General features: G+C 41.5%; 1 protein-coding gene across 1 annotated transcript; it reads right to left on the bottom strand.

Moving 5' to 3' along the window:
* Positions 1-3,650: 3,650 nt before the first annotated feature.
* On the bottom strand, positions 3,651-11,847 carry HMGB1 (high mobility group box 1). The gene is made up of 5 exons (XM_090028123.1): positions 11,690-11,847; positions 9,307-9,469; positions 8,819-8,964; positions 7,560-7,734; positions 3,651-5,566 (listed from the first exon to the last, which is right to left on the bottom strand). The coding sequence occupies exons 2-5, from the start codon at positions 9,454-9,456 to the stop codon at positions 5,390-5,392; spliced, it is 648 nt and encodes a 215-aa protein (XP_089884249.1). The 5' UTR covers positions 9,457-9,469; positions 11,690-11,847; the 3' UTR covers positions 3,651-5,389.
* Positions 11,848-13,727: the final 1,880 nt, after the last annotated feature.

Here is a 13,727-nt window from a genome sequence, read left to right as displayed (position 1 = left end):
TCATATGAAATAAAGCTCTGTGTTTCACCTAAAGAAAAAAAAAAGTCATCAAAAGTTGCTGCATAATGTATGTTAGAGAGTCATAAAAAGGTATTCCAGTTCCACAAAACCCTTAACAAGTACATTTCTTTCTGAACATTACTCAAGTATCAGATAAAAGGAAGTCTGACATCTTGTCTTTGCCCAAGTGATTCTAAAACAAAGTTGGCCCCAAAGCACCTAAAACTAAGGCTTCTGTGTAAAGCACAAAAGTTCCCTGAACTTTAAGGAGGAATGTGCCCAATTCCTGCCCAAGCAGTATCACATCTATATACCACGTAGAGCAGCCTCTAACCTCTACCTAAGTCCCTAGAGGATCCTGGTGGGTATGTTCAGAGCATATCTATCTAATATGTACCAAAAAGTATTCTTTCACTCAGAAGCATAGGTGGGAGATGGCAGTAATGTCACAATAAGCAACCTGGTGCCAAAAACAAATAAGCCTTACTCTGTAAGCTAGTGATGATAGCATTTGGCTGAGGGGACAGGAGAAAAAAAATCTCTAGCCTGTTTATGTACTTCATATTATTGATCCTAGTTGTGCAGCTCAGCTTCTGCAAGTGACGTATGTCCATTTCAATCCCCCCACACACTGACTACTCCACATCCAGGTGGTTGCAGTACTTTTGTGGGAGATAGGAAATTTGGTAGCAGCATGACTCAGGTCCCCCACTTCCTGGGTGAGTTGCCCATTATGCAAAAGGTAGGCAGCATCACCAGCACTGGCTGTTACAAAGGCTGCTTGCAAATATTTAAAAAAAACAAAACAAAACCCAAGAACAAAAACAGTACTTTAAACTTGGTGCACTCCCACACCAAGCCCAGTGCATGCCCAGAAAAGGCAGCATGTTAGTTGGGCCCAGCTCACCCAACACCTGTATGTGTCAGACACTTTAATGGGGTTTTTTGGGTGTTTTTATCTGAAAGATTTACTCAGCTTTAAATAAAAGTACCAAAAGCCCCACTGAAGCGCCCGATCTATACAGACAGAGGAGCTTCCTCACAAAGCATTTTTGGGATTTTTTTGTATTTTAAAAACTTTTCAAAAAACTTCAACCCCGCAAGCAGCCAGAATTGAGCTTAGCGCATAGCCTCAGAAGACAGTACACTGGTCCTCAAATGAAAAGAAGCACCTAAACTCCAGTTCCAGCCAGAACAGTGATTAGGAAACTCCATTGTGATTCTTCTCCCACCCCATACTTACAATGTCCTACCAGCTAGTTCTAAGTGGGTTGCTACTCCACCTACAAGATTTTGTAGGTCAACTTTTGGAGGCATCTACCCCACTCTCTAATTGACTGTACAGGAAAAAAAAATTCTTTGAATCTCCCTTCTATGGCCAGGAATGTGCTTCTCTGAAACTTGTCCTAAGTGCCCTTTTCAGGTTTGCCTTAAAGCAGAGTCCTCTGCTTACACCTGAAGCAGAGTAAAACTTTTACCAAGAATAACTTCTATGTAGACAAGCCTACAAAACCTTCCACAATACGTTTCATAAAAACAAAATATCCAATACTTTTTCTTTCTTAAGAGCATTTTCCTTAAATGATTCAGAAAAGACACCCTTTCCATTATAAAAACAAGTATGGACTGAAGCCAGGAAAGAAAAGATTGTAACAAACAAGAGATGGTGTAACTAGCATTGGTTAGGAAAACTATTTGTTGAATTATCATCAGAGCTGTTTTCTAGGTGGTCAAATGATTGACAAGTATCTAACAAAAATGTGTAAAACTTAACACATGCAAGTTTTGAATTTTTAGATTGTTGCCTTGATAATATGTATATTATATAAATGGATTTTTACTTTTCTGAGGGCACAGGACAAGCAAATGGCAGGACAATAGATCAGGCTAGTAAAAATAAGGGATATTTCTCAAGCTCTGCTTGTCAGTCACAAAAACAGCTGTTACATTTCATTCCAGTCTGTCCGGGTTATCCTCTTGCTAGGATTTAGCTACCCAGCTTTCTGTGAACTTTAAGAGACTAATTTCTACTCAGCCTCAAGCCATCATGCTCATGATGGGTCTGTTGCATTAAAAAAGCGATTAAGATGGGCTCAGTCTCAGCTTAGTATTTATCCTAATTAAGTTGCAGACATCTTTTGAGCCAACTGATACCTGTTACTTCAAATTTCTAAGGGCTTCTGTACAGAAAAAAGAAAAGCGGATTTGGTTAAATCTACACAACACACTAGCATGGTTGATTAACCCAATAGAATGGAATTTGGAATTTGTACAACTGATGTAGACCAATTTGAAAATCAGTGGTAGCACCTTCAACTTTGTGACAGAACAAGTGCTAACTGCGAGACCCATGCTATAGACTTTAACCAGTTGCTCCTTACTTCCAACATTGAAGTTCTTTCCACCCCAATCCTTACCTGTAGTTAGCAAAATCCTTTCAAAATTAAAGTTTTTATCTGAAGATTAAAACATTTACATTTTTTTATCACAATACTGTCTAGTTCTCTTGTGAAGACCTATGTCTAAATGGCTGTGATCTTAACAAACACACTTTTAAGCTCAATTAAGGCACATAGAAACAAGTGCCAATTGATAAGTGGCCTAACTTGACAAGTCTTGGAATATACAGCCAGGTTTGACTTAGAACTGGTTTGGGTTCTTACGAACAGGTTACAAATATATAATTTGCAAAAACAGGGGGCTGGCCTGAGTGATGCGAGATCCTTCCCAGTGCTATGTAACTTTCCTAGAAACATGCTGCATCTTAAAACAGAACTAGTGTTTTAGACTGGGAGGCATTTTTTCCCTACAAATAATTCATTCTTATAACTACCCCAACAAACATTTTCACTGATACCTCCACTCTATGTGGCAGTGGCATGGGCAGTAAGAGGCACAGTTGACAGCATAAAAGTTTCAAGTTCAAGACCGTAAGAGAAGCATTTACGGCAAGGGCCTAATTCCAATGAATCTCTGAATTCTACTAAATACCTTGTCATGTAAGGACACAAAAAACAAAGGCACTACATGTAGTAAGAGATCCTTAAACCATAATTTTCCCTTAGGTACACAAGTACAACTTGATCTCAAAAGCTGTTGATACATACTTGATTGCAGAATTTGGCTCCGAGATCTCCGGAGCTTCAGCGGTTTAACCTCTAGCCTTGAAGAAAACTGGTTACCATCAGTTGTTTTTTTTTAAATGTAGCAAACATAACATCACTTACCTTCCTCAGCCTTGGAGGTACTACATATTTGTATCTGACTTTACAGTTTTCCCATAAGCCAAGGAACTGATAATAGAGAAAAGGATAAATATGGTCCCTCTCAAGCAGCCAGCCACCTTCCAAAATTGATTAACCACTCTGAGTTTCAGCTTTGCCAAAGTCAAGCACTGAAACAGATCCAAGAAACCAGGATCCTGTTAAGTATAGTCCAAGGAAAGATTTACCTGTAATTTGTTTTTAATAAGTTATGATAATTTGAGTGAACAGTCTGATCAACTATTTAAATGAACCCCTAACTCCCCTGCTCTCCATAAAGAGGTCTTTTATTGCAATGGCTTTTTTGTTTAGAATTCAAAACAAGTACACAAATGAACCTGAAAATAAAAAACCCTTAGGATATTAACTGAGTCACTTAACTAAATATTTAAAACCTCTGCAATTATTAGTTTATTAGTATCATCCAGGATTCAGGTGTTCAGTATTTCTCCTGAAGTTATACATAAACAAATGCAAATTGAAATAAGAATCTGAAAGTCAAAATTGTATAACAAAACAATACTCCATCACAAAAGCGTGTAAAATTACAAGAATGCTATTTTTAAACACTGGCACTTAAGAGAACCATAATTTTTATAACCACAAAATTGCCAAATTGTCCCCCAAACTGGTAAGCAGGTATATTGTGAAAATAGTTACAGTTGCCAGCACTTGAAGTTTTACTGAATATGCAAAAAGACCTCACTTTGGTTTTGGAAGAGAACTATATTTGATCAAATTAGACGTTGTTGGTATACTGGTTAAACATTTCACTTTTTAATGCAAAATTTAATAAAATGTACTTTTCCATACAGCTATATTTAACTTATAAATGGGCAGACATCAAGAGTGCGGTATAAAACCTAACAGGAAAAATACATCTTATCTCATTTTCAATTTGAGACAATATACAACTTTTTTAAAGGGCTAAAACTAGAATTTTAAGAATACAAATATGAATTTACATAGATTTAACAAATAATAATGGTACCATTTATAGAAACCTTAGAAAGTAAAATCCTTTCCTGTGGGCCATTTGCTACCAGGAGAGTTTCATGGTATAAAGCCCATGGCCATCACTAGACATGGTGTCACAGAAAATTAATATGGTAATTTTATATTTTTAACTTCATACATTTTAGGGGTATGCTCATCTCAGGTGTTCAGAGATTTACAAATACAACTTTCATTACATAGCAATGGAGTCACATATGTAAATTCCCTCCACACCAGGATGGGTGGACACCTTATTAGTCCTTCTAGGACAGAATTTTTTAACAGCATATTATTTATTGGAAGTATTCCGTGCTGTAAAATTGAACTCTATACTTCTCAACTCTCCAAGACTGGTAAACTTACGCAACTCAATAGAATATTATATTTCACAAAAATCTGAGCAAATATCAGTTTGTTGAGATTGAATTTTTTTTTTTGTTTCCAGTTACGGAAGAATATTCTTTTAACATATGCCTGTATATTTCTTTTCCTACCCTATCATGATTATGCAGGGTATGCAGATCAAAGCTTTGTTTATCAGCTGGTTATATGAAAAGATGAAAACTGTAATATTCACGTGATCCCAAATGGGCATACTTAATAAAGCAAAGATGAGTTCCCCTCAAAAAAGAAAAATTATGATTTTTCAAGGGCACCTATTAAAATGACAACAATACTAATAAAAAAATTGTATTTACTTAGAAGCCTTCAGAATGTCAAAACAGCTGCAACTTTTTTTTTTTTTGCAATTACAGAGTGGTATTCAGTTAACAGAACAACAATTATTTTTATGATGCATCAGAGACAACTGAAGATGAAAAATGAACTACATCCCCATATATAACTAATTTGTGCTGTGCACCAACAAGAACCTGCTTTAACTTCCATGCCAATTTACAACCCCCACACTGTACCAGGCAAGGTTAGTGGCCATTGAAATACCACTAAGGACAGGGATATCTAAAGACACATTCGGTAGTGTGTTAACTATACAAAAAAAGAGACACTGTACAGTTTAAAAACAAATCTTACACAGCCTTACATTTCGATTTTTTTCTTTAAAAGGAGTGAGTTGTGTACAGGGGGGTTAAATGCTTTATAGACAAGAAAGAAATTGCTCTAAAAGAGACTTATTCATCATCATCATCATCCTCTTCCTCCTCCTCTTCCTCTTCTTCATCCTCCTCTTCATCTTCATCCTCCTCTTCATCTTCCTCCTCCTCCTTCTTTTTCTTGCTCTTCTCAGCCTTGGCAACTACCTTTTTGCCTGTATCAGTCTTTCCTTTGGCCCGGTATGCGGCAATATCCTTAGAAGAGGAAAAAATGGCAAACAGGTCTTAGATTTAACCAGACAAGAGGTCTGTTGGAGTTTCAATTGACCCGTATGAATTTGTGGATATAATGTAGCCACTCATCTCTACATCTTCAAAGAAATGCACACAAACTCCTTAGGACACACAAAATTATAATCAGCCATCCAAAACACAGTGATGTGGTTTAATATTTGCAATGTTATGCCTCAGTGAAGAGCAATTATATAGAATTCTGACTAACTGAAGTTTATTAAAACAAAAAAGTACAAGAAGTGTAATTAAAGGGTAGACAGTGCCACCTTCTGCATGCAATAAATGTATTGTATTGGCTCACAAAGCAAAAAACTTAGTTCTTCAAAAATTAGTCAAACTGAAGTGATTGCCAGTGGAAGAAGTCATAAGAACAGTTGGACCCTCTGGGTTTATAGAATATAATGAGCAGGGAATATAACTGATCTCTAATAACTCTAGAAGATATTATCCTATAGATGAGTGCCTTGGGGCAAATGGCTTAAAACTTGATAATATTCTTTTATGTAACATTTTTAAACTGCTATTCCCATCATTCCTTCATATCCTAAAAATTTATCATATATTCTGGAAAGAAGTGACACTAACAGGTCAACCTTCTATCAGCAGAATACTTAATAACAGATCTTCAGAAGTTTTCTCCAGAAATAATATTTAACATAAAAACTTCAGATTTAAAATACAGGGGTAAGCATATCAACCCTAGCTGACATTAGTAAAGAGAAAAAATAGCTTTAACTAAAGGTTACCAGTTCTGTAATTTTTAAAACATCCTCTTACAAACTAAAAAAAGCTTTAGATACATAACCATTAACTGCCAGGAGGATTTACTTTCAGCTCTGAATTTCCTATTCATTTTAATCATACAAAAATATGGTTTTATGTATGAATAATTTACATGTCAAAGGCCAAATAATACCTTGAGTTGCACAGGAAGAGCTGCACAGGAAGTCTTCTAATCCTACAATATATCTGCAAGATAGTTCCTCCCTACAACTAGACAGGGCCACCAGTTACACTTGCCCACTAGTGTGCCACAACTCTAAAGTGGTTTAACTTGCTAGTAAGGGAACATAATCAATGATAGCATCTGTGCTGTAATACACAGAACATTGCTCCTTGGAGAGTACACTGATCCTTCATAAAGAACATCAGGTCATGCATCCCTTTCTCCCTTCGCCTATTTTGGGATGGAAATCTTGCTCTAGAAATCAACATGCAGTCAGAACTGCTCTACATCCCCACATCCAATACAGCTTCAAATCATTAAAACAGGATTTTGTTTTAATGACACAAGAAATCAGGTTAATAGCATGTTCATTATTGGAAAGATGAAAGGCACAAAGTGTATCCAGGAGAATGCATGTCTATTACTAGCATTTCTCATTTGTCCCCTTACGTTACACTATGGAGAATAAACTAAAAATTCACTTTTGATAACTGACATGTATATTGAAGAAAGTTATATAGTATATGTTCACGACAAAAAAAATAAATTTATCTTTTATCGTGTCACCTGGTGCTTCAAACTGCACTTAGATGCTGCTATGAACCACTGTATCTGTACTGAATATTAAAACAATGGTATCTACTAAAATATCAAAAAGAACTGAAATATAGATGAATGAAAACAGAAAACATGCAACATAGCAGTTCTTCAGTATCAAAATTCTTATATGGACATGCAATTAGAATAATTTTCTCTAAGTATGAAAAGATATTTGACGTTTCCATAATTATATATTTGATATCCACTGTAAGAGTATGGCGGGGGTAAGGGCAGACTCAAGTCAAGACTTAAGCAAGGGAAATGAAGGACAGTGAGCTTGCACCACTGAGCCATAAAAAAGGGGTAACGTCATTTACGATGATTAATGATTCATCTGTTCAGAGCTATTCAGAGCCAAAACAATCTGAATGAGAAGAGACCCAGCTAACACTAAACCTTGATGTTTACCTTTTCATACTTCTCCTTCAGTTTAGCAGCCTTCTTTTCATAAGGCTGTTTATCATCTGCAGCAGTGTTGTTCCACATCTCTCCCAGCTTTTTTGCAACATCTCCAATGGACAGCCCAGGATATTCACCTTTGATTTTTGGACGAAACTCAGAGCAAAACAAGAAAAAAGCAGAACTGAAAAGGAAAATTTTAATTGTAAATTGAAAAGGTTAATCTACTGGACCACAGACAGCAAATGCTGGTAGAATCTTCACTATGATTTGGAGTACACTTCATCATAACCCTTCAAAAGCACTTTGAAAGGCTTTGCCTATCCCACACAAAAGTTGTATAATTAACCTTTAAATCTAATACAACGAAGTAACCACTTTAATGCTGGCTTTGGGAACTTAACGCATCCTTACACTCAAGGACTACAGAATATCCGGTCCTCCTTTTTTTTTTTTTTTTTAGCAAGACCTATGAAAAGGTTAATTTCACATGCCAAATGTACTGCCAATCAGCAGTGAGCAAAGGATCTGAGCAAAGGATGCCAGAGTGGCATATAGTAAGTTTCCTTGTCTTTAACAGTTGTAACAACATGGATGCTACATGAACTGTCTTGCAACAAATACTAGAATACCCTAAAGATTTTCCAGATGTCAGAAGCTGCCAAAACAAAAATCCCCATTCCTACATACTTTCCTCATTCCTCTCAATGTTGGCTTTATTTTTAAAATAAGCCATAAAAATTTACTGTGGTACTAAACCCCTGTGGCAGTGCTTTTGAATTCAGTCATGTGGTCCACTTAAGGAGTAAGCCCCCTGCAAGCTATTTCATGCAGGTTCAAAGACACCAGGCAATGGTGGCAGAACCCTATGGACTTCAAAAGGGAGACGGTGTGGGCCAAATATTCCACTCATGCCAGACTAGTTATAGTATGGGTCTCTAATATTTTACAACAGTTTTAAATGTGGTTGTTGTTAACAAAAATATATCAAAATGGCTTGCAAAAGATATTTGTATCTGTTTTTCAAAACTGGACCTATAGCAACAGTTCCATATGAAGTTCCAACCAAACAGCAGTTGAAGTGGACTAGACTTAAAATCAAACCCTGGCATTTACAATTGTAAGCAGGGATACTTGCACCAGTGTACAAAAAATGGTGTACTTCTATGTACTGTAACTGGACTCTTAAGAGAAATTACTTTATGGAGATGCATCAGTACAATGCTCCTGAATTAAAAAAAAATAGTAACTGGAAAAAATCTACTTACGGAGGCCTCTTGGGTGCATTTGGATCCTTGAACTTCTTTTTTGTTTCCCCTTTGGGTGGTACATAATTTTTCATCTCTCTTTCATAACGAACCTTGTCAGCTTTTGCCATATCTTCAAACTTGCCTTTCTCCTTAGCAGACATAGTCTGTAAAATGAATAAAAACAATGCAAAAGTACATCGGAGTCCCCTCTGAATTTATAGCAGGGGTAACATTACAGTTGCAAATACATTTACAAGTACAAGTTAATCTTGGGTAATATTCATCCTGCAGCACAGGTGCCAGAGCATGGCACATGAAAGCATTTTGCTTGGCGCACACATCAAGGTGAAGGGACTAGGCTGGTCTGCAACAAGAATTGGGCCCCTCGCAGTTCCCCTGCTGTCCACCCCCAGCACGCCAACATCTTGTAACTTGTGGGTGTTTTGGCGCTCTGCCCAAAAATGCTGCTGACCCTAACTTATACTAATATTTTAAATTGTTCTTACCTTCCATCGTTCTGAACACTTCTTTGAGAACTCTGAAAAGTTCACTGAAGCATCTGGATGCTTCTTCTTGTGCTCCTCTCGGCAAGTTTGCACAAAGAATGCATATGAAGACATTTTACCCCTCGGCTTCTTAGGATCACCTTTGCCCATTTTTGATGATTTTCTGAAATTATAAAGGAATAGCCAGCCTTCAGACATTTTTGTTTCCATACAATGTGACAGCAAGATAGAAGGGATCAGTATGTTGAAGAACATGTTAACTTTATAAGGACCTCTTAGAATATATTAAAATTAAATTCTCCTCTCCTGGAAAGGTCCCTATTTATAAAAATAATTACTAGTTTCTGAGGTAGCCTGGTAGATGCAATAAACCAGCATCATGAATGTAACCAACATTTAACCATCATCAGAAACACTTCCTGAAGGATATGTATAAATGATCATCTGTAACCAAGAGTGCCTATGGCTAGATGAATTGTAGACAACTAGTCTCAATGGAAGCTGCATCTCTTCTGCAGAGCAGCAACCACTTATCAGAAAGGAAGAAATTAGATGGTGGGACAGGAGGGAAAAGCAAGCATGACAGTTGATAGTATCCTTGTCGGGGCTTAGGATTCGAGTAACTGCTCTTAGTTTCCTGTATATGCTTTGCACAGTAATGTTTATGAGAACACAGAGCCACGCCATCTGTTGTTACTTTATTTCAATTATAACGCAAACCCAACTCTTCCTTACAAGGTGTAACTAGAAATACTGGAATGAATACTGCATTCAGACATGTTGAAACCAAAGGCTTGAAAAGCATACTTGCTTATGATGAAGAGCCAGTCAGTGTTCATGGAGATTACTGTCTCCCTATCTTTTAAATAGTAGAAAGAGAAGGGTTATAAAAAGATTTCTGAGTACTTTTAACCCCACAGCAGAAGTGGAGAGACCATTTCCTCTGAGCTTTCAGTGGAAAGCCACTGTACCCCCCGACCCACACAAACTTTGCTCCTTGAGAGGAGTAAAATGTGCACCCGCTGCCTGCTCACAATGCCACAGAAGCAGCATTTCCTATCGGTTTGGCGTAAGGACAAAAACAGATTTCTGGTCTGACTAAACGCGTCCGGTTTGAAGTTTCTATCAAGTAAACAAGGTCTGCAATGGAGACACTTCCAGGCACAAGCCCCTTTACCCAGGACTAATCTGGGGACGTGTGCCGTGCCGCTGGGGGCTGCTCAGCTCTTCCTGGCAGAACGAAAGGAGCAAAATAAAGAGAAAGGAGGACGGAGGTAGCAGGAAAGAAAAAAAGCCCCAACCCGAGCCAGGCTCCCCTCCTCCCCGTTTATTAAGATCCCGGCTGAGCCACCAAGTTCGCCTCACTTCAGAGTTCCAGCCCGGACTCTGCCATTAGCTGGCGTTTAAACCCCTCTTCCCGCCATTTTGAAGGCTCCTCACACGAGGAGGTGGAGTGAAACCGACAAGGCCCCTCAGGGCCATTTTCTGCACAAGCCGCGGGGCGGGGGGAGGCGGGCTGCTCCGAGCCGATTCGCTCGGCCGGGGGTGGGGGGAGGGCGGGCGCGAGCTGGGAGAAGCGGGCAGGGCCGGGCCGGGCGGCGCTTTGGGCTAATCCGTGGGTGAAGCCCCGGCCCCCGTGTGCGTCTCGGGGCCTGTTTCTTCCCCCAAAGGCAGCGGCCTGGGGCCGGCAGGCGCGGGCAGAGCCGGGGCCGCGCAATGGCGCTGGCTCCTATCGGCTCGAGGAAGGTCACCGGCTCCTGCGCGGGCGGGGCGCGCCGCGCCGCGAGGCCCTGCGGCCATGGCCGCCGCGAGAACATGGCTCCTTCCTCCCCTTTGTGTGGCGCCCCGCGCACACTCGGCCATGACAGGCCGGGCCGGGCCGGGCCGGGCCGAGCCGAGCCCCGCCGCGACTGCCGGCCTCGCCCCACAGCAAGGGCGGCTGCTCGCGGCTCCCGGAACTGCGCCCCCGCCCGGCGCAGCCGCCGCTCGCCTTGTTGTCTGCGCTCGGCGCGCGTCAGCCATGTTACATGCAGCGAGCGCGGCCCGCGCGGCCGAGCCCGCCCAGCCCCGGCGGCGCCCGACCGAGCCGGGCCCCGCGCCCCGGCTGCGGCTGGGCGCTGCGAGCGGCTCCCTCGGCCCGGCGCGCACGCACACACACACACACACGCGCGCGCGCCACCTCCTTCCCCTTCCCCCGCTCGCCCCGCGCCGCCTTTGTGCGCCCGCCCGTCCGGAGCCCCCAGGAGGAGGAAAGGAGCGAGCGGAGCGGGGCTACCGCTGCCTCTGCCCCCGCGTCCGCCGCCGGCCGCGCGGGGCTGGGCTGGGTTAGGGCTGAGCCGGCGCCGCAAACACCCCGCCGGCCCCGGCCCCGGCTCCTGCTCACCCGCGTCACTGCCGCCCGCGCTCGCCCAGCCACAGAGCCCCTCGCCGGCCGCCGCTGGCCCCCAATGCTGCTGGGTCTGGGTCGCGGCGGAGCCCAATGCACTGCAATGGCTGAGAGCGGGATCGATACGCAGCCTCCTCACACTCTCAGCGCTGGTAACATTACTCTCAACACAGGCCCGCTCCCATTGGCCGCCGCCAAGCCAGCCGCCGCGCCGATTGGCGGAGCCCCTTCCATTGTCCTGACCAGAGGGCGCCTCGGATTGGGCGCGGCGGGGGACACGTCACTGAGGATTGAAAGGGCGCGCAAATATAAAACTGAGTGGAGGGGAGACTGGCTGAGGCGGGATGTGCGGCTCGGAGGCTTGGGCTCAGTGCTGTGCTGTTGTGTATGAAGAGAGCGGCTCATAGGCAGCCACACGCTGCCGCCCAGCCAAAGGGAGCTCCGCTCCAGCAGCCGGGCAGCCACTTCTGCCTCCATAAAGCATACCCAGAGCCCCGAGGAGAGGGTTCCCGAGCCACACACCCTACCCGCCAGGGTCCTGCTGCTCGAGGAGGACAGCTTGTTCTTACACCCTTTGCCAATATTGACCCTTACTAGCGGTGCAAGCAGCTCAGACAGCTGTTCCCCGGGCACCACTCGGAACTTGTCACAGGTTCCTATGAGTATTTTTCAGCTAGAATATCAGAGCCCTCTGCAAAGCAAGCCCTTGTTATAACAGCATTAACAAGATAACCCCATTTTACAGAAGAGGAGACTGAGGTACAGGAGGGTTAGACCTGCATCTGTGGCAAGTCTCTAGGAATCAAATCCAGGTTTTCTGACTCCTGTTCTTCTGTTGTAGTGCATATGCCACAAGCCTCTCATCCTGTAACACAACAAAATGTTTTTACTGTTAACTACATCATTGACATGCATGATTTCACCAATATGAGTCTCACTAATTTCAGCCACCAAAATTTTAGAGGTAAATGATCTCTAGTGCTTAAAATAATACAACTTGGTAGATCTAGTCATATTTATAGCTCTGCAACAGTTTTCTTTGGGCGAAAATACTTAAGCCTACATATTTAATTAGACCTCTGAGTGTTCAAAACTTCTAAGAATAAGGCCTTATATGGCAGTTTGCACATTCTAAAGGAGAGAGATTCAAAATTCATGGGCAAACATAAATCTAGGTTTCTTCTATTCCTGTTTGAGCTCCTTTTCTTGCACTTTTGTAAAATGCTACCAAATTAAATTAGTATCTACTTTGCTCTGCTGCAAATGACTATAGGTGGAGGTTAGAGATAACTAAGAACCCTCCCATCCTCTAACAGGGAGTTGTTAGAATTAGCTAGCGCTAAGATCCTCAAATACAAAAAGCTAAACAAGTATACAAAGAAAATGCTATTTTTACTTCTTAATTTATTTTCTCTGATAATATGGACAGCAGCTCTCATTAACTAACCTCCATACATTCTTCAGAGTTTGGGAAGTGACTGAAAGGTAGGAGAAGCACGAATCCAAGTGCCAGTAGCACCATTTTCAGAACACATAGCCACACCAGCATTTCCAATTCACTTCAATTAGAGGAATGGACATCTTGAAGAAAGCATGACAAAAATGGAATATTCAGAATTAATTATTTGCATATGGTCATTCCCAAACAAGAATAATACAAAATATGAGGAAGGAATATCACTAGTCAAATAGGTAAATATACATTCTGTAAAAATTAGAATTATAAAATAGGTCAAAATAAAAGATTAGATCCAACTTCTTTTCTCTTATGATCAGCTGGGTAAATTAATAGGTAAAAGCAACACTTTCTGGCAGAAGCATAGCAAACAGCCCTCAATAATGGGAAGTGACTACAGCGCAAAGTGAATCCTAAGAAGGCTAAATAAATAAACCAAACAAGTCCTTAAAATCCAACAGCAACACTTAACTTTTTATTGTATCTACTACTATCTATATAAATTGTCCACAGGTAGTGGGGACACATGACCCCCTGAGATTGGCCCCTGACTTGCCACTGCTCAGGACAGGGCAGTTT

The sequence above is a fragment of the Crocodylus siamensis genome, chromosome 1, assembly GCF_052110815.1.
Source record: "Crocodylus siamensis isolate JL-2025a chromosome 1, ASM5211081v1, whole genome shotgun sequence".
In the NCBI taxonomy this organism is placed as follows: Eukaryota; Metazoa; Chordata; order Crocodylia; family Crocodylidae; genus Crocodylus; species Crocodylus siamensis.
Note: the sequence above shows the minus strand (reverse complement) of the source record. Positions and strands in the feature narration are given on the sequence as shown.

Excerpts from the sequence above, each read along its gene's own strand:
- HMGB1 (XM_090028123.1), bottom strand. The coding sequence starts at position 9,456 with ATGGGCAAAGGTGATCCTAAGAAGCCGAGGGGTAAAATGTCTTCATAT. Across the intron at positions 8,965-9,306 it reads AGTGTTCAGAACGATGGAAG|ACTATGTCTGCTAAGGAGAA; the intron begins GTAAGAACAATT and ends TTCATTTTACAG. Across the intron at positions 7,735-8,818 it reads AATGCACCCAAGAGGCCTCC|TTCTGCTTTTTTCTTGTTTT; the intron begins GTAAGTAGATTT and ends TTTCCTTTTCAG.